Source organism: Elgaria multicarinata, chromosome 17, assembly GCF_023053635.1.
Source record: "Elgaria multicarinata webbii isolate HBS135686 ecotype San Diego chromosome 17, rElgMul1.1.pri, whole genome shotgun sequence".
Lineage (NCBI taxonomy): Eukaryota > Metazoa > Chordata > Lepidosauria > Squamata > Anguidae > Elgaria > Elgaria multicarinata.
The window spans coordinates 6,826,529-6,853,698 of NC_086187.1; the positions used below are offsets into that span (position 1 = coordinate 6,826,529).

Here is a 27,170-nt window from a genome sequence, read left to right on the forward strand (position 1 = left end):
GCCTACCCTTGATGTAGAGGGGTCATGATTAGGTAAGGCTAAATGGATCCTCCATGGCCATACCTTTCATGGGAGCCTTCATCACCAGGGCACAGCGGTTGCCTTCGCAGGCTGATTGGGAGCTTCCTACCTGGCTGGCGGTGTTGGAAACGGAATACTGGGGTGTCTCTGTGTGTGTGTGTGTGTGTGTGTGTGTGTGTGCGTGTGTGGTGATGTCTGGTCTAATCCTGCATACAGGCTGGCTGCATCGCCAAAGAAGGGGACAGAGGTTTTGCAAAGGAAATTGCACCTGCTCATGTATATAGGAGAGAGTGGCAAATCTGGAAGGAAACTGTTTGATTTAAATAGAAATACAAACATGGCGGGGGGGGGGAACCGCGACCAGGTTCCCTGCTCAGAAGCTGTTCAGGAGCCAAGTCAGGGGCAGTGGAGGCTGGTGGCCCCGATGTCGTTGGGGTGGTGAATCCACTCCGGGTTTCAGTCCAGAACTCTAAAGGAGCTACCTTGGAGAGCTCCTTTAGGCTTCTGACTGAATCCCAGAATGGATTCACCACCTCACTGACATCGGAGCCACCAGCCTCCACCAACCAGCGCTGTAGAACCGCAGGCCCAGCAGCTAAATCCACTCCAATGCCACCCTCTGGGGACACAGACCTTTCCCCAGCCTTCCTCCCCCCCAACTACCAATTATTTCGTCATTTATTTATTTATTTATTTATTACATTTTTATACCGCCCAATAGCCGAAGCTCTCTGGGCGGTTCACAAAGCTCTCTGGACTTTCCCAGCTTTGGAGCAGCTTTTCCTCTTTCCAAAGGGTTGAAATGCCCCTCCTCCAGCGTAGTGGCTGGCAGTAACAGCTTTCAGCTAAAATAGGCAGAGAGGCTTTATTTTAGGCCCCTCCCCTCTGGCCCCTCCCCCTCTGCCCCTGGCCTCACGCACCACCAGGCTGAAAGAGCCCCTGCGCTCCTGTGCCAAGTGTTGATGGGCAGTTCCAAGGCTCCTGCTCGTCTATGGCCTTAGCTAGACCTAAGGTTCATCCCGGGATCATCCCAGGGTCGTCCCTGCCTGCTCCCAGGATATCCTGTGTGTCATTTACATGAACAAGAATGACCCGGACACAATCCCGGGATAAACCTTAGGTCTAGCTAAGGCCTCTGTCTCTCTTATGGTTCGTCATCCTTACACCAGACCTGGACTGGACATCCCATCAAATAGAGGACTGTCCTCTTTAAAGCAGGACACAAGGCTACCCAAGCAGCCAGGCAATTCAGACCTCTTTAGTTTCAAACTATCCCGTCTAGCTGGCATAAGAAATCCTTGGGTCTGTTCAGACAACACATCAAGCCATGTTTAGGCTGCGAACCCTTTTGCAGCAAGTGGTTAGTGAGCATGTTTAAACCGTGGTTATGTAGATACCATGGTTAGGAATGGTTCACACGACATGCTAAGTCATGGTTCACGTGGCTTGCTAAGCCATAATGACCTTGTTCAGATGACACACTAAGCCACAATGCTTAAGCCTTTTGAGCTGAACATTATGGCTTAGTGTGTCATGTGAACCATTCCTAACCTTGGTGGTTACCTAACCATGGTTTAAACCCGCTCACTAACCATTTGCTGCAAAAGGGTTAGCAGCCTAGCCATGGTTTAGCGTGTTGTCTGAACAAGCCCAATGTTTAGCTCAAAATGCTGAACCATCATGGTTTAGCGTGTCGTCTGAACTGGGCCCTCCTTCCTCCCCACTCCCGATTGCTACAAATGAGAAGGGGAGAATGCAAAACACAACTTTGGTGTATTACTTTCAGCTCTGGAGAGAGCCCTCCATTTGGAAAGGAATAGATAACCACAAGTTGGTCGTGCTGCCCTGATGGCTTCTCCATGTAGACGGACTCCAAAAGTGCTTTAAAAAGCTATTTAGGAGCTTAAATCGTGGTATTAAACCAAGCCTTTCATTAGCCAACTTTTCATTCTCCACCCAAGCTTAATTCAGTGAAAAAGTTCTCTTTCCGCCCCCCCCCCCCTACTCCCCACCATCCCCTCTTTACAAAAAGGTCAACCATAAGCTTTTAAACTTGCTCTCCAATTAACTTTTGTGCCTCCCGCGCCCAACTTCCGCCGCGGCGCCCACTTCCTTCTCCCAGCAAATGCAATCATTAGTTTTTGAAGAAAGCAGAGACGCGCGCGCACACACGCACTCACACACGGACAAGCACGCACTCAGGGAAAAAAAAAGAGCTTAAGTAACAGCTTTCAATTTGCTCAGCAAGCAAGTGCCTGCAGCGAACCCCATTAGCTTTGTCTCGCTGGCTTTCCTGTCATCCTTTAAGTTATAAAAGCCGGACCGGCGAGCAGGGTGGTGCTGGGGCTTGGATCAGCCAAGCAGCGGCGGAACACAAAGGAGGCGCCTCCGTCTTTGAGGACTAGAGACAATTGCGTCGTCCTCGGAGCCAAGAGGACCGATTCCCCCCACCTAAATCAACCGAACCAAAGAAACTCTCAGTGTTCCAGCAGCCGTCCGGGGACATTCTATTAACAATCAAACATGTTTCAGGAGATCAAGAAGAGATCAAGGCGGCGTTGGTCGAGCAGAAGGAACTCCACAGCATGCCTCAATTAGGACAAACCCGGGTTCAGAACGGGACGTGTGCCAGCTTTAGAGGTGCACAGATATTTCCTTTCAACTGGCTGTTATTGTTTTGTTTTCAATTACGATAATAAGGAAAGCTACAGCAGAAGCTGCTCTGAACATTCTGCAGAACGTCCCAAAACCCTTTTAGCTTCCCTCTCCCAAGAAGAAGGAGCTTCCAAATGTCACAGCAGGCAAAGTCAGAACATCAAAAGAGCCCTGTTGGGATAGCATGCTGTTTGCAACTGTGGCCCAACCCGCAGTTCCAAGGAAGCCGTAAGCAGGCCATGGAAGCGACCAACGATGGTCCCTCATTGTATGCCTCAAGCACCTGGTATTCAAACATATATACTGGGCCTGTTCAGACAACACGCTAACCCTTTTAGGCTGCTAACCCTTTTGCAGCAAGTGGTTAGTGAGCATGTTTACACTGGTTATGCAGCCACCACGGTTAGGAGTGGTTTGCATAGCACGCTAAGTCAGGGTTCACACAATATGCTAAGCCATAATTTGTAGCTCAAAATGCTTAACCATCATGGCTTTAGCATGTTGTGGGAACAGATCACCACCACCTCTGAACATGGAGGTTCTATTTCATAACCATTGCTAAAAGCCACTGTAAGACCACGAATCTATATATCACACAACCTGGCTGGGGGAGATGGGAGTTGTAGTTTCCAACACATCTGGAGCACACCCATTTGGGGACGACCGTTCCCCTTTACAAAAAGTCAAAAAGTCAATTGTGCAAGCAAGTGTATATCCTGTGGCAGTGAATTCCATAGGTTATCTCTGAGTCGCGTAACATACTATGCTGGTTTTGTCAGTTCTAGACCTACCGCAGATTGATTTCACCTAGTTCTGCAGTTATGGGAGGTGGAGAAAGAATCTCCTCATGCACTTTCTCCACGCCAGGCTTTGTTTTATCAACCTCTCTCGTGTCCTCATCCATTCTCCACGCCCGCCCAAGTTGTCTTTCTCCACCCCTAAAATTAAATCCTCCCAACACTTCAGCTCCATCACCGAAGTAGTCTGGCTCACCCTTTGCTGCACCTTTTCCAGGTCTCTGATCTCCTTTTGGCAACGGAGACACTGGAACAGCACACCCAAAATGGCCGTGCTGGCTGGGAGAACTGGAACCTGGCCATGCTAGGTGGCGGTGATGAAGTTCTCCACATCTGGAAGGCACCAGGTTGGGAGATCTTGGACTAGAACTAAGCTATTCCAGATGTGGCTACACAATAGGTTTATATAAAAGCACTATGGTACTGCCAGTTTTATTTTCAACCCCTTTCCTAACAATTCTCACAATTGTTGTATTTTTACCCATGGATTGACCTGATCCATATCTCCTGGACCATTGTGCGCATTGGAACACATCCTTTGGATCTCTCTGTTTTTTTTTAATTTTGCGATGCATATAAATGGCTCAAAATATGTACCAAACTGCATATAAAATGTTGTATTTTAGGATAAAATACATTTAGAAATGCCTATTTGGTGAGAAAGTAAGCTCAATAATACTATTTAAAGTCATTTAAATACCCCCGTGGGTGAAAAAAGATACTGCACATTAATGTAGAAGATACACAGAATGGATTATGAGACTGACATGGATCAGAAACAGTGTCCACCACAAACCCAAGATCTCCTTCCTGGGTAGCCACAGCCGGTTCCAATACTGGGGAACATGTGGAGTTAGTGTGTGCCACTTTGCACTTACACAATGTGTATGTACTGCTGTTGTTTTTTAAAGGGGATTAGACCAAAGGAGGTTCTCGAAGGAATTCTAGTCATGATGATGATGATGATGATGATGATGATAATTTATTTTTCTATACTGCCCCATAGCGCCCTTATCTGGACAGAGATAGCTTAGCTACAGTTATCCATGCTCTGATAACCTCTCGTTTGGATTACTGCAATGCGTTATACGTGGGGCTGCCTTTGAAAACGGTCCGGAAACTTCAACTGGTACAAAACAGGGCAGCCCGTTTACTAACAGGGACTGGCCGACGAGACCACATTACACCAGTCCTTTTCCAGCTTCATTGGCTGCCAGTCCAGGTCCGGGCCCGATTCAAAGTGCTGGTATTAACATTTAAAGCCCTAAACGGCTTGGGGCCAGGTTATCTGAAGGAAGGCCTCCTCCCGTATGTACCTGCCCGGACCCTAAGGTCATCTTCAAGGGTCCTTATCCATGAGCCCCTGCCAAAGGAAGTGAGGCAGGTGGCTACCAGGAGGAGGGCCTTCTCTGCTGTGGCACCCCGGCTGTGGAATGAGCTCCCTAAGGAGGTTCGCTTGGCACCGACATTATACGCTTTTAGACGCCAGGTGAAGACCTTTTTATTCTCCCAACATTTTAACAATCTATAAATTTTAAATAACATGGTTTTAAATTTGTAATTTTGCATTGCTGCTGTTTTTATCTGGTTGAGCATTTATATTGTATTTTATATTATGGTTTTATACTGTTGTTTTATACTTTGAATGGTTTTAATTTTTGTGAACCGCCCAGAGAGCTCCGGCTATTGGGCGGTATAGAAATGTAATAAATAAATAAATAAATAAATAAATAAAATAAATAGCTGAAGCTCTCTGGGCGGTTTATGAAAGATTAAAACATTAAACATTAAAAATTGATATACAAAATTTAAAACCATAAAAACGTAAAGCAGACAACATACAAAGACAGCATACATTTAAAAACAGCTTTGAGTTCTCAGCCAAACTTAAGGATAGATCTGGGATCGATTAAAAACTCAACATGTGGTACTACATGCCTGCGAGAAAAGTGTTGACCTGGCACTGAAAAGATAACAACGCTGGTGCCAGGCAGGCTTCTCTGATGGCTATCCGTTCTCTCCAGTATCAGCAGCAACACTTAGCTTCCCAGATGTGTCTGGCAGACCACTGCACAAACAGAATGCTAGGCTAGGGAGGCGCTCTGCTCTGATCCAGCACAGTGGTCCTTATGAAATATAATCTGCTGCTTTTTTGCCCACATGCCCCACTTGGTGAGAGCCCAATTGAAAGTGCTGGTATTAACTGTCAAAGCCCTAAGTGGCTTGGGGCCTGGTTACCTGAAGGATCATCTCCTCCCATATATGTCTGCCTGCACCCTAAGATGGTCTTCAGAGGTCCTTCTCTGGGTGTCAGTGTCAAATGTAGTGAGGCAAGTGACAACTAAGCAGAGGGCCTTTTCAGTGGTGGCACACCAGTTATGGAATAGTCTCCCCAGAGAGGCACACCTGGGCCTATCTGCACCAAGCAGGATATAGCAGTATGAAAGCAGTATATGGTATGTGTCCATGGGCCCCAACAGTTGTCCGTGCACTTTAATACCGCTATAAAGCAGCTAGGGTGACCATATGAAAAGGAGGACAGGGCTCCTGTATCTTTAACAGTTGCATAGAAAGGGGAATTTCAGCAGGTGTCATTTGTATATATGGAGAACCTGGGGAAATTCCCTCTTCATCATAACAGTTAAAGGTGCAGGAGCTATACTAGAGTGACCAGATTTAAAAGAGGGCAGGGCGCCTGCAGCTTTAACTGCTGCGATGAAGAGGAAATTTCACCAGGTTCTTCATATATACAAATGACACCTGCTGAAAATCCCTTTTTAATACAACTGTTAAAGATACAGGAGCCCTGTCCTAAGCAGTCGTGTGGCTCCTGCCTCTTATATACCGCTTTCATAGTGGAATATCTTCCTTGGTGTAGATTAGGCCCTAGTGTCTACATTGTGGTATTTTCGGCTTCAGGTAAAGTTCTTCTTCTTTCCTCAGGCAGTTTAGTTCTTCAGTTTCTGTTGTTTTTAAATCTGTTATAGTATTTTTAAAATCTTTACAGTGCTGCCGGTTTTTCTCTTTGGTTTTGTAAGTGAATTTTAAACTTTGAAAAGTGTAATATTATGTTTTATCATGCTGTATTTTATAGTTGTAATTGTTGTGAACCACCCAGAGAGCTTTGGCTATTGGGGCAGTATAGAAACGTAATGAATAAACAAACAGTCTGTACTGGATTCTACTTCGCAGAACAATTTGGAGTGGTCTGAGCCCACACCCCCGGGCTCTGCTCATGCCAGGCTCCAGATCACATATGGGAGCGTGGGGATGTGCAAGCTCCCCCGTTAAAAATGTTCACTAGTCCTATCAAAATTCTTTGCGCTGCTTCTCCAGAATCCTCTGGCTATTTCACTAGGGAAAGAAACTCCAACAATCTGCTTTGAAATTTTGCTTCAGGCAAAATTTGCAAGCAATGCTAAAAAGGGGGAAAAAAAGTGGTGGTGTGGTGGTGGGGAAAGGCATTTCTGTTACATGGCACAGTGTTAGGGCCTGTCTGCAACTTGTTTCAGTCTTATGATAGCGGAGGAAACATTTTGCAGACCTTAGAGCTCTGGCGCGCTGCAAGGGTCAAGCGACGCGGACGCTTCTTTTGAAATACAAAGAGCAGCAATTCTCCAAGACTCGCAGACAGAGAACAGAAGCAAATACGACTGTGGTAGTTCTCACATTGGGACAGCGGGAGAAGATTGTTTCAAGCAAGGGACAGCATCTTCTTCTGTAGCCATTCCCATGCAGGCTGGGGGTGATGGAGTTGAAGCAGTGGCGGCTGGTGGCTCCGAAGTCAGTGGGGCTGTGAAGCCGCTCTGGGCTTCGGTCAGAACAAGTCAGAAGATTAAAGAAGCTCCGCACCTTGGCTAGCTCCTTTAAAGTTCTGACTGCTTCTGACAGAAACCCGGAGCAAATTCACCGCCCCAATGACATCAGAGCCGCCACTGAGTTGTAATCCAGCACAGGTTGGGGAAAACTGCGCTTCAGAGTACAAAATTACCTAACTGCACTACTGTTTCTGGGCCAGCATGGAGTCAATTCAGGGGTCCTATCCATGTGTCATACCTTATTCTTTTATTTTGAAAAGAAATGGGTGGGGGGAGATAAGGAGATTAGGAAGGTACAAATTGTGTAAAATCTGATCTGTCTGTGTTTCACAGATTGTCAGGCGCTTTTTTGTTCCATCATCTGTCCATCGATCGATTTTTTCAGTTTCTGAATTTGCGCAAATGCAAATTTGCAGAATTTCACACGTGTGCAAATGTGCAAATTCTCCCAAAATGTACATTTTCACTCACATTTTGGCCATTTTTTAAAAAAACGTTTGCGTATTTTTTAATGATGAAATTTGCGTAAAATTCCCAAAGGTTGCGAAAACATTCCACAAGTCCATGGATGCCCCTGACACGGAAAAAGCTGGTCTGCTGCAGGATCCATGAGTCTGATTCATAAAAATCCATTTGGTTCCATTGCGGATTTCTCCAACATCACTAATATACATGGGGCTGCCTTTGAAAACATTCCGGAAACTTCAACTGGTACAAAACAGGGCAGCGTGGTTACTAACAGGGACTCGCCGACGAGACCACATCACTCCAGTCCTTTTCCAGCTTCATTGGCTGCCAGTCCAGGTCCGGGCCCAATTCAAAGTGCTGGTATTAACATTTAAAGCCCTAAACGGTTTGGGGCCAGGTTATTTGAAGGAACGCCTCCTCCCGTATATACCTGCCCAGACCCTAAGGTCATCCTCAGGGGTCCTTCTCCGTGAGCCCCTGCCAAAGGAAGTGAGGTAGGTGGCTACCAGGAGGAGGGCCTTCTCTGCTGTGGCACCCTGGCTTTGGAATGAGCTCCCTAAGGAGGTTCGCTTGGCACCTACATTATATGCTTTTAGACGCCAGGTGAAGACCTTTTTATTCTCCCAGCATTTTAACAGTCTATAAATAAATTTGAACTTGGTGTTTTAAATTTGTAATTTTGCATTGCTGCTGTTTTTATCTGCTTGAGCTTTTATATTGTATTTTATATTATGGTTTTATAATGTTGTTTTACACTTTGTTTTTAATTTTTGTGAACCGCCCAGAGAGCTCCGGCTATTGGGCGGTATAGAAATGTAATAAATAAATAAATAAAATAAAGGAGATAGTTTGGACTGGGCCTTATTCTGCTAGAGAGGATTGTGTAAGCGTCATGCTGGGCTCTCCTTCAGGTAGAAGAGCCAACCACAACCAACCTCATAACTGAGAAATCAGGCATAACTAGCAAGGCAACAGGAAATATTGTTTACAGCTTAGGGTAGATTGAATGGAATCACTTGCTTACCATTTTGTTGCCTATGCAACTGTTGGACTTTATTACTTTTATTTTACACATTTATTATACACCAGCCATCAACAGAAAAGTATCAGGGCATAGAATACAACAAAAAAATAAATACAGTAACCCCCTAAAACAGCATAATCAAGCATGCAACAAGGATAGAGTTAAAAACAAACAGCTCAGATATTAAAAGCCTGGAATAAAAAAAATGGTGTTAATTTGGTACCAAAAATATGAGTTTATCTGGGGAGAGAATTCCATAAATGGGGTGGCACAATGAAGAAGCCCTTTCCCTGACAGACACTTGCCTCATCTCAGTTGCAGAAGAAGCTCTGAAGAGGAGTTCAGCGTACAGCAAGTTGAAGTGGGAGCATCCAGGCCACAAAACTAAAACCACTTCGATGTGTTGATTCTAAATATACTGTATATATAAGGATATTTCTGGGAAAGGGACTGTAACATTCCAATGAAATAATAGAGTTATGCAATCATTCTGTGCAAAAGCCAAACAGTATGAGAACAGATGGAATAGAACCATAGGATAGTAGAGTTGGAAGGGGCCTACAAGGCCATCGAGTCCAACCCCCTGCTCAATGCAGGAATCCACCCTAAAGCATCCCTGACAGATGGATGTCCAGCTGCCTCTTGAAGGCCTCTAGGGTGGAAGAGCCCACGATCTCCCTAGGTCATGGGTTCCATTGTCGTACTGCTCTAACAGTCAGGAAGTTTTTCCTGATGTCCAGCCAGAATCTGGCTTCCTGTAACTTGAGCCCGTTAGTCCATGTCCTGCACTCTGGGATGACTGAGAAGAGATCCTAGCACTCCTCTGTATGAAAACCTTTCAAGTCTTTGAAGAGTGCTATCATGTTTCCCCTCAGCCTTCTCTTCTCCAGGCTAAACATGCCCAGTTCTTTCAGTCTCTCCTCACAGGGCTTCCAGACCCCTGATCATCCTGGTTGTCCTCCTCTGAACATGCTCCAGCTTGTCTGCATCCTTCTTGAAGTGTGCTGCCCAGAACTGGATGCAAGACTCAAGACAAGGTCTAACGAGAAAGAAGACAACTCTCTAAAGTTGTTGTGCTTGTTGAGGAAGAGGCAAGCCACTGACAATTGCCTCAGAGGCTAGCCTGTGACGATGTTTCGATGCCAAATATATTGTACATTTTGAAGATCGTTGCTGGTCTTTCCCTGCCTGTTGCTCAAAGGAATCCATCTGTTGGCTTCAGAAGAGAACATTACACAATTACAGACAAACAACATGGTTTGACTTCTGTAGTAACGCTGATATTATTTCAGTAGAGAATATCAGTACTTGAAATCTATGCACTGGCCCAAATCCAGGTGTTCACACCCTTGCGGCTAAGAAACATAAGCACCAGCCCCTGAACTTATGCTAAAGATGTAGTAAACTAGCTTTTGGTGGGGCAGAAGAAGACTCACGTCATGTACCTATAATAAACCGCTGCTTCAGTTATTAAATCCAGGTTTGAGAAGAGTTACAGATAGGATCTTTATTTATTATTTACTTATTTGCTGCATTTTATCCTGCTTTTCAGACATTTTATCCTGCTTTTATTGTCTCCCAAAGCAGGTCACATGAATTAAGCAAAAGTGATAGTTTCTGCTATCATGCTTACAAACAAACTTCTTTGCTATTCCAACGATAAAGGTTGCTGAGCTCCTGCAATGTTATTTTTGCTTGCAAAGCAGTGGCTGATGGACAGTGTTTCTCCAACATGGGGCCCACAAGCACCCACAAAAGTTATTTCCCACCCTTTCTAAAAAAGTATATTGCATGGATTTCATAGAATCACAGAATTATTGAATAGTTGAGTTGGAAGGGGCCTACAAGGCCATCGAGTCCAACCCCCTGCTCAATGCAGGAATCCACCTTAAAGTATCCCTGACAGATGGCTGTCCAGCTGCCTCTTGAAGGCCTCTAGTGTGGGAGAGCCCAGAACCTCCCTAGGTCATGGGTTCCATTGTCGTACTGCTCTAACAGTCAGGAGGTTTTTCCTGATGTCCAGCTGGAATCTGGCTTCCTTTAACTTGAGCCCGTTATTCCGTGTCCTGTACTCTGGGAGGATCGAGAAGAGATCCTAGCCCTCCTCTGTGTGACAACCTTTTAAGTATTTGAAGACTGCTATCATGTCTCCCCTCAATCTTCTCTTCTCCAGGTCCAGTTCTTTCAGTCTCTCTCCATAGGGCTTTGTTTCCAAACCCCTGATCATCCTGGTTGCCCTCCTCTGAACACTCTCCAGCTTGTCTGCGTCCTTCTTGAAGTGTGGTGCTCATAACTAGATGCAATAAGATGAGGCCTAGCCAGTGCCGAATAGAGGGGAACCAGTACCTCATGCAGCTTGGAAACTATACTTCTTTTAATGCAGCCCAAAATAGCATTTGCTTTTTTTGCAGCCACATCACAAGCCATTTCTACACCTGCCTTTTCCCCCCTGGATGGTCCCTGGATGGTCCCTGTGCATCCAAATGACGCACAGGAGATCCCGGGAGCAGGCAGGGGTGATCCCTCCATTTTCCTGGGATAACCCTTAGGTATAGAAAGGTCCACACTGTTGACTCATATTCAGCTTGTGATCTACAACAAGTCCAAGATCCTTCTCACAATGAATACATATGGAATGCATACAACTTTTAGCAATTATATGTAAGTTTCAACAAAAGCAGACCAAACATCCAAATATGTATCCGTTTGAAGGTGGCGTCTGTATGCCACCTGTTCAAATATTGAAAGTGTTGTAAGTTCTTCAACCCGTTGCATTATGGGAGGTGAGTGTTTATCCTTCTAGTGTTGTAGTATCAGTCTTTTAGCTGTCAGAAGGGACTGGAGAATCCATTTACGCTGCACATTTGTTAACTTCCATGAAGCAGGTAAATAATTCAGAAGTCTGAGCACATCAATGAATATTAAAGACTGTTCTAATACAAAACTTATCTGTGTAATAATAACCTATTCCTTAAAAGAAGGAACTACTGGACATTGCCAAAACGTATGTTTAAAAGAAGTGTTAGCTCTTTTGCATCCCCAGCAATTAGCTGAATTCTACACTCTCTTAACGAAGAGACGTTGAGGTGTCCAATAAACATGAAGCATTTTTTTTTTGCTGAATATGATGCAGCATAAGATCCATAGGCACGACAGGTAGACATCAAAGTGGTGATCCACTGATTTGACATTTTGTGGTGGTGTCCACAGCAGTTTCTGACTTGATATTGAAAACTTTGGCCACTTTGAATTCATCCATCCAAATTGCCAAATTTCTGCCCCCGCCCCTCCTTGAAACATCCTTGTACGATGGGTTGGATCCAGATTTAGTCATGACTAGAGTAGATGTCTTGGAATCAATGGGATGAGTTAGTTATAACTAAATTAATTTCTGTTGATTTCAACGGGTTCTGTTCAAAGTATGACTACATCTGAATCCAACCTCATATTTATTTACACCACAGCTTACCCACTAGCAGAGCTTCGTGTGGCGCAGAGCGGTAAAGCAGCAGTTTCTGCAGCCGAAACTCTCCCCACGGTCTGAGTTCGATCCCAGTGGAAGCTGGTTTCAAGCGGCCGGCTCGGGTCAACTCAGCCTTCCAACCTCCCGAGGTCGGTAAAATGAGTACCCAGTTAGCTGGGGGAAAGGTATTAATGGCCGGGGAAGGCAACGGCAAACCACCCCGCTATAAGGCCTGCCAAGAAAACATCAGCGAAAGAGTCAGTAATGACTCAGTGCTTGCACGAGAGGTTCCTTTCCTTTTCCCTTACCCATTAGCAGGATGTTCAAAGATTCATATTATTTAAACAGGTTGGAGAAGGGGAGTAGAGGTGTCAAAAGCAGCGGAGACTAAAAATGGGAGCTTGTTCTGCTTCTCTTCGTGGGAGGAGCAATGTAAGGCTGAGGAAAGGTGGATTGTCTCCGAGTCCAGCAGAGTCCCCATTCTCTATTCTGGAGCAGCCTTTTGGCTCTCTCTGGCCTGATTATTAACGCTTCCAGGTCATGTCTGGACTTAGCTTGGACAACAGCTAGCTTGGGTGACAGACAGAAAGGGGCTATAGCTCAGTGCTAGTACCAGGGCCAGCCCAAGACATTTTGCTTCCTGGGGCAGAGAACAAGATGGCGCCCTCTTCCGTTCCACGTACAAAAGCCTTTCTTCAACAGTGACACTTGAAGGCAGCAGCCTAGGGCCCTTTCTACACCTAAGGATTTTCCCAGGAAAATGGAGGGATTGTCTCTGCCTGCTCCCGGGATCCCCTGTGTGTCATTTGGGCCACAGCTAGACCTAAGGTTTATCCTGGGATCATCCAGGTTCGCCCCTGCCTGAGCACTGGATCCCCTGTGTGTCACCTAGATGAACAGGTTGACCCTTGGACGATCCAAGGAAAAACCTTAGGCCTAGGTATGGCCTTAGATGCACAGGGATGATCCCGGGATAAATGGCTGGTGTAGACACACCCTAGGTTAGGGACACAGGGAAGATCACATAGCATATACTTCTCTGCTGCCTGAGGCAACTGCCTCACTTTGACTATTGGTAGGGCTGGATTCCCTGCTTTGCCGGCTCCCCTCTGGTTCCCTCCCAGCCCAGATCCAGCAACCTTGTGCTCCGCTGTCTTGCATTGCCTTTTGAAATGTGTAGAAACTCAGAAGTCCTTCACACAAACCAGAGTAATATTTGCATAATTCACAAATTGGATTTGAGGGACTGAAATATGGCAACCCTAGCAGCATCTAAGAAAAATGAGCCCAGAAGTCCCTGATTCAAGTCTCACCTCAGACATAAACAAACTCATGTGCTGCTCTCTAACTGTTTTTGGGCCCTCTTGCGTTTGCAGTGTGGGGATATCATAGAATCATAGAATAGCAGAGTTGGAAGGGGCCTACAAGGCCATCGAGTCCAACCCCCTGCTCAATGCAGGAATCCACCCTAAAGCATCCCTGACAGATGGTGGTCCAGCTGCCTCTTGAAGGCCTCTAGTGTGGGAGAGCCCACAACCTCCCCAGGTAACTGATTCCATTGTCGTACTGCTCTAACAGTCAGGAAGTTTTTCCTGATGTCCAGCCGGAATCTGGCTTCCTTTAACTTGAGCCCGTTTATTATATACAACACAAACAGTCTGCTCCATGAGGCTCTCGTAAGGATTACGGAGATAATGTATCTGAAGCATTTTGAACGCTTGAGGTGCACGACAGGCAAGCTCAGAGTGAGTGCTATTGCATGCGTAGAAAGCTGAAGTGACTAATCCTTAAGAGCTGATGTAGCGTAGCGCCTAGGTCGCTGGTCAGGATTATCAAGACAAATTGTGTAAGCCTCGTTCTTGGAACACTTTTAAGGACTATATTGATGCAATGTCATAATAACAATATAAGGCACTATCTATATACTGTAGGTGCAAAGTATGGGATCTCCATCTTCACATATATTCTGCAGAGCAGGGTGGACAGAAGGTAGAGCGTCAGATTTCTTTTGGACTTCAACTCCCAGAAGCCTCCAACAGCATGGCCAATGGTCAGGAAAATTGGGAGCGGATGTCCAAACCGTCTGGAGAGCTACTTGCTGCCCACCCCTGCATTAGAAGACTCAGGGACTTTTTTTCTAAAAAAAAGGTGATAAACTTAGTTGTGTTAGGTCTGTAGCAACAAAAACAAAGGAAAAGTTTTGCTATGCACCAATTTAAGTTTTACACTCCATGCCTCTGATAGGGTCCATGAAAGTTTATGCTGATAATAAATGTGATCATCTCTAAGGTGCCAGAAGTCTCTTGGTTGCTTTTGCGGCAGTGGACTAATACGGCTTCCCTTCTGGAAATTGTTACAAGCATTTGAGGCTAGAGCAAACAGCCTCTCAAAATTCTCCACCCTATTTGGGGGGGGAGGAGGTGGGATGGACAATTTAACTGAATTTCCCCAGGGGGAAGAGAAATTCTCCAACAATTTCTCAAAGGTAGCCATCCCCATCGGCAAGGGTTGTAGAACAGCTACTTTCTTTCTTTCTTTTTGAAGGGGTTTTATTTTTTCTCTCCACTGCTGCCGCAATTGGTAACACCATCAACTATGTTGGCAGCCTGGCCCCCATTTTGAACCCTCCACAATGCCCCATCTACCTAGCAGCACTCCAGGGCATTGAGGGGAGGGAATGCAGCCATCATAAAAAATAATGGTGAAGAAAATTCTGAAAAGTGTCCTTTAATTTCTAGGAGGTAAGAACAGAAAAATCTCAGGAATTTCCTGGAAGTCCACCCTCCCCCATGAAAGGGGCTTCCATTTTTCTGCCTCATTCTCAGGGCATTTCATAAATTACTTTGAATGTGGCCTTTGCTAGACCTACCTTAAAATCCGGGCGAGAGGAGGGGAGAGCCTGCGATTCAACTATCGCGGGATCTCGCCCTCGTTTACGCACAAGGTGCAACGAGCTCACCAAGGCCGTAGGTTTATAAACCTAAGGTTTATCCCAGGATCATCCCGGGTTCACCCCTGCCCTAAGCGCTGGATGCCCTGTGTGGCACTTAGATGAACAGGTTTGACCCCAGGACAATCCTGGGATAAACCTTAGGTCTAGCTACAGCTGAAGAGAGCCGTCGCGCCTGCCATTTTTTTTTGTTCTTAAAGGGTTGGATGAGCACGAATGCTTGTGCGCCCAGGTAAGGTTGTTGTTTTAAAAAATTGTTTCCCCCGCTGCGCCCTGTGCGCGGCTCCCAGCTATGCGCGAGTAATCGCGTGTAGCTGGGGTCAAGCCACGAAAATGGGCCACACGCTCCGCGGCCTCGGTCTCAGCCCAAGACTGAGGAAAAATACCAGGCCCAAAGGGGTAGGCTATATCCTGGGGCCAGGAAGGGTTGATCCCTCTGTGAGCCCGGGACCCCCTGGGCATCATCTGGACGCACACGGACGATCCCGGGTATCACCCCGGGATATAGCCTGGTCTAGCTAAGGCCTGTGTGTTGGTGGTGTTTTTGACTTTAACTAATCACTGTAAGGTGGCTAAGGGCGCTGTCTATTTGTATTTTTTCTATTACACATCTCACAGTTGCTCTACAGCCTTCCAGGCTGCCTACATTCTTGATCTCAAACGGCCCAGTGGGAGGAATAAATTTATTTATTTATTTATTACATTTTTATACTGCCCAATAGCCGAAGCTCTCTGGGTGGTTCACAAAAATTAAAACCATAATAAAACAACCAGCAGGTTAAAAGCACAAATACAAAATACAGTATAAAAAGCACAACCAGGATAAAACCACGCAGCAAAATTGATATAAGATTAAAATACAGAGTTAGAACAGTAACATTTAAATTGAAGTTAAAATTAAGTGTTAAAATACTGAGAGAATAAAAAAGGTCCAAATTCATGACATCTTCCCCTGAGTGGGAAGTGCAGGAAGCCAAGGAGGCTACAGGCTGTCTGAGAAATGACTGTACAATAAAGGACAGGACACTCACACGCACTCCTCAGCCATCTCGTACGTAAGGTAAGCACAAGAACCCTGAACCCATCCCATGAGAATTTCTCCGGAATTTCTCCTCAAAAGCAATTTCTTTTCCGTCAAATTGAATGAGAATGGTCAAAATCCTCATGGGAGAAATTTTCAGCACAGCATTAATTCGGGGCTCCTTACAGAGTAACAGTTTGACTCTGGAGGATGCTTTTGTGAACTACAATGCACTTTTGTCAGACACATCTGATGAAACAAGTTCTGGCCAACAAGAATTTCTGCCAGAAGAAATCGGTTCGTCACGAAGTGCCACAAAACGCCTCATTGTTTTAGTTTGAAAAGTGGTTTGTAGCCGGATGTGCAAAATTTGGTCTCTTCCTCTCCACAAAACAGAAAGGTGTATGTTTTTTTTTAAAAAAAACTCTTTTCAATGACATCCCATTCTCTCCTTTTCTTTCCACTTCAGCATTAGAACAGAATATTTGAGGCGTTGTTTCACTTGAGTTAAAGAGTCTCTTAATTCCTCGACTGTCCGTTGAGTGATTCACATCACCGCCTACAAAAGAAAGCTGCATTTCTCCTTCTGCCCCTACATTAAAGAGTTAAAAGGTTTAGCAACCTGAGGAATTGCTTGTGGCTTTCTAAGTTGCTTTTTTGTTATTAACAAAGAGCGCAAGTTCCAGAACAGTTAGGGCAGGGCAACCAACCAAAAGCACTTCACAAAAAGATGGTACCCCCCTCTGCTTTTGCTGATTTTATAATATATTTACAAAGCAAAATAACTCCTACTTCAAAGAAGGCCAAACGCCAAGCATAGTTCGTGCCAATTTCATATATTATATATAGAACTCCATGTTGGATTAACACTGCATGGGAAAATACAAAGAGATTGGATTGCGAGGAGAGAGTTTGTGGCTCAAAATGTTTTCTGCTTCCCCCCCCCCCCCCCAAAAAAAGTACTTAAACACGAACCATTCCACAGGTGCCTTGCGGGTTCAGCGTGTTGGCAATTAAAAGCTTTTGGCATGGGTTGGGATTTCTTGGCTTCGTCAAATATTTAAGAAATGTTGACACTAGTTTGAAAGATTCCCAGGAGCAAGGGAGCTCAATTTCTCTTCCCCTCCTCTTTGCACACACACCCGAAATTTAAATATCTCTCTATCACCTGCAATCAGATGCAATCTTAAATACACCCAAATTAAGAAACATGCCGCCCGCCCTCTCTCTGCCAGAAAGGAGAGGGGAAGAAAAACAGGCAGAAGTTCAACAAGCTTTAAGCGAAGGAAAATACTTAAAAAAGAAAAGAAAAAGTGGTACTGGCTTAGTTTCTGCATTCTGCACATCTCACCAGGACACAACCTGGCCAAAATTCCACTGATTTCAGGAGAAGACTTGAGCAGGGCCCTTAACTCTAACTCTCTCTCTCTCTCTCTCTCTCATTTAAAACCACTAAAACGTACAGTTCCATTTTATTAATATTTACTCAGAAGTAAGCCTCACTGTTGGTTTCAACTGGGTTCATACCTAGAATCACAGCCTTAAAAGAACTTAATTTTGGTTGGATGGCAGTCACCTGCTTTTTCCATCATAAAGACTGCACCTCTTCACAGCTGCAACATTTCTCCAAGTACATACCTTTCATTAATTCTGCTGCACCCAAAGACAAATGAAAGAATGGCCAGTGAAGACATATAAGCAACCTCAAAGAAATCACAGTAGTCTGGCAAATAGTTTCTACTTACTTTTTAAATCCACTTTAGGATAACCCCATAGTCATGAGATGAAAATGTGGTTTAATTAAGTGTTTTCATCATTAGAAGCCAAGCTCCAATTGCTTTTTTTTAAAAAAAATATTTCTGTAGCACTACAGGTATATACAAATCTAAGGAATGAGATTAAAAAATACCTTATTTTTGTTCCAGTGCACAGATGTTCTACGAACCATCTTGAAAGCTGCCGCAATACTTAAAAAAAACCTTGCTATTGCAGAAGATGTACCTTGACTGACCTCAACACTAAGGCTAAATTTGCTACTGAGTTAAAAAAAATTCATCACAGAAATTAGGATATAACTCCTGCAGAGCTTACTAAAGAACTGTTTGCTTTAAGACAGTAATAGGACTAACAGCTGAAATCCCATAGCACAATCGGTAATGACACACATTAAAATAAGTGGGTTTTACTTTTGAGTAACTTTGAGGATCTGGCTGTACACATCCTATCGAAAATAATAGGCCTTGGTTAACAACCAAGTTTTACACGTTCTATTGATTTTTTTTTAAATGGAACTTAGTCTTTCTTGACGTTAGATTGGACTGAACCATTGCTTTGATTGGCTCCAAAAGAGTCCGGAAAGCCAACGGTTTCAGAAACGGAAAGGTAGCAGCCATTTTAACTGCTTCACTTTTTGTCTTTCCACTTCACCCCCCCCCCCAAGATAATGTACCGGATACATCCATTTACTTCTAAGCAGAGATAAATCAGCTCCAGACATTTATCCAGTTGGCGAAGATATGAAGGTTTAATATTAAGCATATGAACAGTAGCTGGACCTACTCAGATCTCGACCACCTAAAGAGTTCATTCTTGCTATAAGAACATTATATCCCTTTGATCAATCCCATCGCGTTGCAATGTAATCCCGTAAGGAACCCAATTCAGGTTTTTTTATCCTTGCACATTCAATCTCCACGCTGTGCCAAAGATTTCAGCTGCTTGAAAATATCAAGTTTTCTAATTCTTCTTTTCAAAGATAGTAAAAAGGAAGAGAGTTGATGAACAAGGGATAAAAATAAATAGAAGAAACCCATTAAAAATAATAATCAGAAGTTCATGAATATTGGAAAACCTTCGCAGACATGTTATTAATCCTACAAACCTGAAAAAACTGACACACTTTATGCCATTTGATAAGATGCCATGATGTGATGTAATATTTATGCTTATAATCACCAGAAGGAGGTGGGCAGAGAGGTTTACAAAAGTTGGACCTGCCAGATGATTTAAGGAGACTTTAGAACTTGTTCAGTTTCTCTTACCATGCCCTCTATGAACACTTGCTAGAAAGTAGACCTTATTTCAAGGGACCTTACTTCTAAGTAAAGGTGCTTAGAATTGCTTAGCACCTCAGCATGACTCTAAACCCCCATGACTTCTTTCTGGAGATGCAATATTGTCTACTGTTTTTCAAGCAGTGCATTTCAATACTTTCCCAATAAAATTAAATTTACAGTGATTAAAAAAAATACTTAAAAGTTACAAGCCACTAAACTACCATTTCAACACCGAATTGCTCAGTTTTTGCAAAATCCGATGAGGTCACCACCTCCAAAAGCCTGTTTGGAATAATTAACGGGTGTGCTATTGTAGTTATGCTTTCAACGGGACCTCTGTAGCTGACACTCCCAATCGGTTGCGGTCTGTAACATCTACCCCAAAATTGAAGCAGGGATTGTAATTCCCAGGAGAAAAATAGTGATGCACTGCTATAACCAGGCCTCAGCCTTACTAACACCTCACCCCAACAGCCTGTTTCAAGCGGAAATCTCTTAGTCCAGCCAAAATGAAATACACGTATGTGTAACTGCATCAGCTCATGGTTGTATCCTGTTACCATTCTTATTTCTCTTACACTCTGCCAAAATTTAGGCTGTAAGCTGTTTGGGGCAGAGGCCTGCCTTTTTAGTGCTGTTGTTACTCTGCAAAACATTGCTGTATAAATAAGTTGTCCGGCTAAACATATACAGAGAAAACCACAGGTCCTAACGTTTTTAAAGGTTTTCTTTTTTTCTACTGATATAACTAAAACCACATATACCGAGTAGCCACCTGAACTTCCATCATGACCCCAAGAGGAAAGCAAAGAAAGAAGCAAAGTACTTTATATACCAATAAGAGGCACAAATCGCTCATCTTGGCTTTCTCTTGCCGCACTGGCACGGGCATTGTTCAATTGCACTAATGCAGTCTTATGAGATTTCTATTCATATCAACAACCGTTTCTATTCATATCTAGCATTTGCCGGGGGTTGCAGCCAGTGCACATTGGAGAGATTCACGTTAGAATACCATTAACTATATGAAGATGCAAAACAGCAGCTAATGCCTTATCGTGCACACTCACTTTGGGTGTACATTGGTGCTGGTGGGGAGAAGCACCCTGAAAAACTAATAGCCACAGAAACGCAGAGATGTGAAGGTGAACGGGCAGCCCAGTAAGAATAAAACAGACTTTTATCAGACTCCTTCTAGCATGGGAATCCTCTCCCTCTGTATCTCACAACTTTTCCCTCCATCCACAAATAGCAGTTTATTCAGCTAGTAAAAATGGAAGCTCCATCAGTTCCTGGTGCCGGTTTATTGCAAACATATTTCTGAATTTTGCAGGTTTACGGAGCGATTGTTGCCTTGCTCAAAATGGGAGGAAAACACAGCTCAGCTTAAGTTGCGATTTCAAACATGACGGCTGCAGTTCCGTTCAGAAGTTCCAAAAGAGGCAAACGTTTACAAACCCAACAGGGGGAAAGAGAGCAGAAGTCGAAAGGGAGGAAAAGGAAGCGGGTGTTACCTGGGAAACCTTAATGAGTTTGGAACATTGATCTCACTGTAGTTTCAATGCTCCGGGGTGGTTTAGAGGAGGCGGTCACAACTTTTAAAAACTTTCTGTATACCCTTCAAAAGAAGCACTCTTGTGTTTGGGGGCTGGATTGAATCGGGGCCAATGGAATATTGTAAGCTAATGGTTTTGAAAGTTTGTGATCTGCCTTCCAGCCCACTAAAGCTGTACACTGAAGGCCAATACCTGAGCCTTGATTAATCACTTTGGAGATTTTTTAAAAAAAACAACACAGTTCCAATAGTCGGTCAGCTTTTGTTACCTTGTCTTTGTGAAATCTAGACCCCTTTGAAGTCAACAAAAGCCAAGGCTGCACTGCTGACATCAAACGCAGGCAGCCTTCAACTTTGAAAGTTAAGAGTGTCTTTCATACTTTATCCCATTATAGAAAGTTTCATAAAGGAGCTAGAAGGGCAGGCAAAGAGTAACATCAATGAGAGATGGGACTAACATTTCATCCACTATAAAACTGAGAATTGCTCATTTAACATGGCCGGTGGAGTTCGCGGCTGCATCCGTGGCTGACATTTGTGGCCTAGGTGTTAACAATGTGGATCAGGAGCAACTTCTAGAAGAAACTTTTTGAACCAATACCAAACTAAACATTTTGGGAAAGATTTTAATGCAACTACAGTTCAGGAAAGGTGGCCCTGATATAAAAAAGGATTTATTGGGATTAACGGCGAGATGGGCTTATTATAATTTTGATTAAAAGACACCTTGTGCCAAAATCGTGAGGCGTTAATCCACAATTTATCCACACGGTTAAGCCACTGACAACAGCTGGTGTCTATTAGCTGTCATTTCACTGTCAAGTTTACGTACCTGGCTTTAATGAATAAAGGTGCAGCAAAAATTAAGAAAGGAAGATAGGGCATTAATTACCCAAAGGTATTAATCAGATTATTTTGAAGGTTCTATCTCTCGCTACACTGCAAAGGCTCAGCGTGGAGAACACCAGGCAGAAAAAGCAACCATGTTAAATCGGATTAATAGGTTGTGTTCCAATCTAAGTGATTTGGGGCAAATTTCCCACCCTTGTTTATTATTGGCCAAGTGGGAATTCCAAACCAGAGGGGCAATTCCCGGGACAGAACCAGGTTTGGCAGCTACCTTGGGTTAATTAACCCGGCACAGGGAAGCCTGTGAGGGTGTTAAATATTTTAAACATATGAGCAGCAAGGGCTAGGAGCATGGGTTGTGTGGAGTGAGTAGGAAGTGGGCTGTGGGACAAGGGGGGGGGCAGAAAAGAAGAAACTGACTACCTTGCTTAGAGTAATTAGACAGGCTCCATTATCTTTTTTTTTAATTAGTAGTATTTAAATGAAGTAATGCTTAAAATATAGGACAACTTTATAGTTGTAAAACCTGCGATCTCAGACCGTCCAAGGAGGGAGGGAGGGAGGGAGGGAGATCGTTCTGAAAACAGAAACGAGAGAAGGACCCGGGCCGGGACCTCGCGAGGGCACGCTCCCATCCCCAAAGAGCCGGATGCTGGTGGGGACCCCACCCGGGGGATGGAGCCGCATCTCTTCCGCGCCCCCCCCCCACGACGATGCCCCCCTCCCGTAGGGAAAAGGGAGGGGGGAAGGCGTCCTTACCTGTACCAGAGCAGCCCCTTCTCGTAGCACCTGTCGAAGAAGTGGGGCTCGGCGCCCACGGCTCGCACGTCCGGGTGGATGCGCAGGAACTCGAGCAGCGCGCGCGTGCCGCCCTTCTTCACGCCGACGATGATGGCTTGCGGGAACTTTTTGCTGCCGGCGCCGTTGGCTACGGGCAGCCGGGAGGGCGGCGGGCGGGCGCTGCTGCTGCTGCTGCTGCTGCTGCCGCCGCCGGCGAAGGCGGCCGCCGCCTCCTCGTCGTCCGGCTGGTCCAGCGCCGCGTCGTCAGCGGCATCGGCGGCGAGTCCCGGGAGCGGGCGGCGCTCGGGCGGCGGCGGCGGCGGCTGGGCAGGACGTTGCAGGCCGGCCCCGGGCAGCTGCAGCGGCTCGCAGGAGCCGGCCAGGCACGCGAAGACGAGGTAGCCGCCGCAGAGCAGCCCCAGCATGGCGAGCAGCAGCGGGGCGCGCGGCTGGCCGCCCAGGGGCGCCCGGAGGAGCCCGCCGCGGCTACATCCCATGGGGGGCCGCGCCCGGCCCGAGCGGGGGGAGCACCACCACCACCACGGCCACGGCCACGACGGCGAAGAGGAGGAGGAGGAGGAGGAGGAGGAGGCGCGCGCCCGGGGCCGGCGGGGACATGGCTCCCGGACGCCGCCGCGATCCGGAAGGCAGACGCCCGCCCGCCTCGCCGCGCCGTCGGGCGCCCGGCGCGCCGCTCGCCCGCCCGCCCCAGCCGAGCGCTCGCCCGCTCGTCCGCCCGCCCGGCGCGCCGCTCCTCCGCTCGGCGGCCCGCCCCGGCTGGCCCGACGGGCGCGGCAGCTGCCCTCCTCCCTGCTGGCCCCGGGAAGGTCCCGGCGAGTCAGCGGCGCGGGCGCACCTCCTCCGCCTCCTCCTCCGCCGCCTCCGCCTGGCGCGGCACCGCTCGGCGGCGGGTCACTTTCACACCCACCTCTGGCGCCGCCCCTTGGGCCGGTCACTTTCCCTTCTCCGGGACTCCCCGCCCCGCGCGAGCGGCATCCGCGAGGGCTCGGCGGACCCGGGGGGAGCGCGCCTCTTCGACGGGGCGCGGAGGAGAGGCGCAAAGAGCGCGCCCCCGCCCCGCCCTGAAGGAGCCGGCCCCCGCGCGCTTACTCGCGAGGAACCCCACGCCCCAGGCGTGCCTAGGGTCTACGCACGCTCCGTGGAGAGGAGGCGCCCTTGAAGTCGGCAAAGAGGGATCGGGGCGCTCAGATGCTGCCAAATCCGCCCGGAGTCTTACGCGCTGCGTGAACAGCCGCGCAGCCCCTAATCAGGCAGGCTTCTCTGGTTTCAGCGGGGTTCCTCTCGAGTAAGGGCATCAGGCATCCTCAAGGATCCAGGGGCTGGAGAAAGCCCCCCTCCCCCACCTCATGAGCTGGGAAAGGGGGAAATAGTGGTGGTGGTGGTGGTGGGCTTACAAAAATGGCCATGAGAGAGGTGTGTAGAATTGGGTGGGGTCTGGAGAATGAGGGGAAGGAGTTTTTCTCCCTCTCTCCTAATGCGGGGGTCTGAACCACGGGACAGAAAAAGAGGAGGCAGTAAGCCTGTATACACCAGTTGCTGGGGAACATGGGCGGGAGGGTGCTGTTGCACTGGTGTCCTGCTCGTGGGTCAGCCACTGTGTGCACAGAGTGCTGGACTAGATGGACCCTCGGTCTGATCCGGCAGGACTCTTCTGATGGTTCTTTACACAGCACATGGTTTAACTATGGCATTCACTACCATAGGTCCTAATGGCCACCAACTTGAAAGGGGATTAGACCAAGTCATGGAAGAGGAGGAGGAGGAAGAGGAGGCAGAGGCGGCGGCAGCTATCAAAGGCTACAAGTCCTGATGGCTATATGCCATCTCCAGAATCAGAGGCAGGCTGCCTGCCTTCGTATGCCCATGGATGGGGGAACAGGAGTGGCACGCTCATATCCTGCTTGGAGGCTTCCCGTTGGGGCATCTGGCTGGCCACTGGATGAATGGAATGCTGGGCGAGAATTTAGCCTCAGGGCTAAAATGCAGAGAAGGCCCAGAGAAAATTGACAAGGGGGTGCGTCCCCCCCCCTCCGCGCCCATCTTAACACTAGAACCCAATGGAGTCATCCGATGAAGCTGAACAGTAAGAGATTCAAGACAGGAGAAAAGAAGTCCTTCCTTACACATTGCATAATTAAACTGTGGAACTCATGGCTACAAGATGTCATGATGGATGCCCATACTAGGGCCTTAAAAGGGGATTTGACCCATTCATGAAAGACAAGTCTATTAGTTGTGATGGCTATATGTTGCCTCATAGAACAGTAGAATTGGTAGGGGCCTATCAAGTCCAACCCCCTACTCAACGCAGGAATGCACCTTAAAACATCCCTGACAGATGGCTGTCCAGCTGCATCTTGAATGCCTCTGTGTGGGAGAGCCCACAACCTCCCTAGGTCATGGGTTCCATTCTCATACCACTCTAACAGTCAGGAAGTTTCTCCTGATGTCCAGCCAGAATCTGGCTTCCTGTCACTTGAGCCTATTATTCCATGTCCTGCACTGTGGGAGGATTGAGAAGAGATCCTGGCTCTCCTCTGTATGAAAACCTTCAAGTACTTATCAGAGGCAGCGTATCAGTTGCTGTGGATCATGGGAGGCCTGTTGCGCTTGTGTCCTGCTTATCATAGAATCATAGAATAACAGAGTTGGAAGGGGCCTACAAGGCCATCTAGTCCAACCCCCTGCTCAATGCAGGAATCCACCCTAAAGCATCCCTGACAGATGGTTGTCCAGCTGCCTCTTGAATGCCTCTAGTGTGGGAGAGCCCACAACCTCCCTAGGTAACTGATTCCACCGTCGCACTGCTCTAACAGTCAGGAAGTTTTTCCTGATGTCCAGCTGGAATCTGGCTTCCTTTAACTTGAGCCCGTTATTCCGTGTCCTGCACTCTGGGAGGATCGAGAAGAGATCCTAGCCCTCCTCTGTTTGACAACCTTTTAAGTATTTGAAGACTGCTCTCATGTCTCCCCTCAATCTTCTCTTCTCCAGGCTAAACATGCCCAGTTCTTTCAGTCTCTCTTCATAGGGCTTTGTTTCTAGACCCCTGATCATCCTGGTTGCCCTCCTATGAACACGCTCCAGCTTGTCTGCATCCTTCTTGAATTGTGGAACCCAGAACTGGACGCAATACTCTAGATGAGGCCTAACCAGGGCCGAATAGAGAGGAACCAGTACCTCACGTGATTTGGAAGCTATACTTCTATTAATGCGGCCCAAAATAGCATTTGCCTTTCTTGCAGCCATATCACACTGTTGGCTCATATTCAGCTTGCGATCTACAACAATTCCAAGATCCTTCTCGTTTGTAGTATTGCTGAGCCAAGTGTCCCCCATCTTGTAACTGTGCCTTTGGTTTCTATTCCCTAAATGTAGAACTTGGCATTTATCCCTATTAAATTTCATTCTGTTGTTTTCAGCCCAGCACTCCAGCCTATCAAGATCACTTTGAAGTTTGTTTCTGTCTTCCAGGGTATTAGCTATCCCACCCAATTTTGTGTCATTTGCAAATTTGATCAGCGTTCCCTGCACCTCCTCGTCGTGGATGCAATCCCCCATCGGGCATGCAATTGGCTACTGTAAGCACATGCTGGTCTCTTTTGATCTGATTCAGCACAGCTTTTCTCATGTTCTGATGACACAGGATTGTAGTCCAAGAAGTTTTTCCTTCTTGCTTAGGAGCATCAAAAGCGGTTTAGGGATTTGCCCCAACAGGACTAAGGAGAAACGGTTTAGGCGTTGTGGATAAATTACTGTTTATATGAAAATTCAAGTAAATGGCAGAAGGATAGAGAAAGAAAGCCACAGCATGACTAGGAAATATATGTAATAAATAACAGAACTGTATTATATTTGATTTATTCATGGAGTGTCATAGCATACATGGCATTTTACTGAGAAACGCAAGCAAAAGAAGAAACGAAGAGGTGCAAAGAAGATGTTTCCTCTGCCTCTTGTTCTAAATACTAGACTCTCGCTGAAAATGCTTCCATCTGGAGGGCTCCTTGTGCTCTCAGTCAAAAGACATTGTTAGTCCTTTCCTTCTTAATGGATTTTCTAGGAGAAGAAGAAAAAAGACCGAAATGGTGGGGAAGCACAGGAAGGCCATAAATAGACGATCATGTCTGGATCCCCTGTAAAGAGAGGGGCCGTAGCTCAGTGGTAGAGAGCGTGCCTTGCATGCAGAAGGTCCCAGGTTGAAACCCTGGAGAGCTGTTGCTGCCAGTCAGTGTTGACAAAACTGGCCTAGATGGACCAAGGGTTTGAGTCCTGCTGATGTTCTCATGTTCCCAAAGTTCTGTGCATGAGGCAGAGCAACAATAATAGCCTCAGCTGGAAGCATCCTAATTAGTTGTTCGTTCAGGACTGACAACAGGAACTCTATTAAAAGCAACATTCACCAGTGGAAATGTACTCTTGCAAGTTGTGCTTTTGGCCTCTAGCTCAGATGGCTTTAAAATGGGATTCCACATGTTTGCTCAGGGAGAGGCCCGTCGGCCACTATTAGCCGTGGCAGCTGAATGCATCCTCCATGTTCAGAAGCAGTCTATCTTTGAATCCAGATGCTGATGAGAAACATAGGGAAGTGACCGCCTCCCCAGGGGTGTACCTAGGGTGGGACCTTGGGGCTAAAGTCCAGGGCCCCACATCCTGGAGGGGGGGGCGGCAAATGACCATGCAGAGAGCAGCCAG

General features: G+C 46.4%; 1 protein-coding gene across 1 annotated transcript in view; it reads right to left on the bottom strand.

The window, feature by feature from the left end:
- HS3ST6 (heparan sulfate-glucosamine 3-sulfotransferase 6) overlaps positions 1–22,935 on the bottom strand; it is a 113,475-nt gene extending 90,540 nt beyond the window's left edge. The window contains exon 1 of the mRNA XM_063143432.1: positions 22,437–22,935. Within this exon, the coding sequence (XP_062999502.1) occupies positions 22,437–22,882 (446 nt within the window). The 5' untranslated portion in view covers positions 22,883–22,935. The remainder of the gene's footprint in view (positions 1–22,436) is intronic.
- Positions 22,936–27,170: the final 4,235 nt, after the last annotated feature.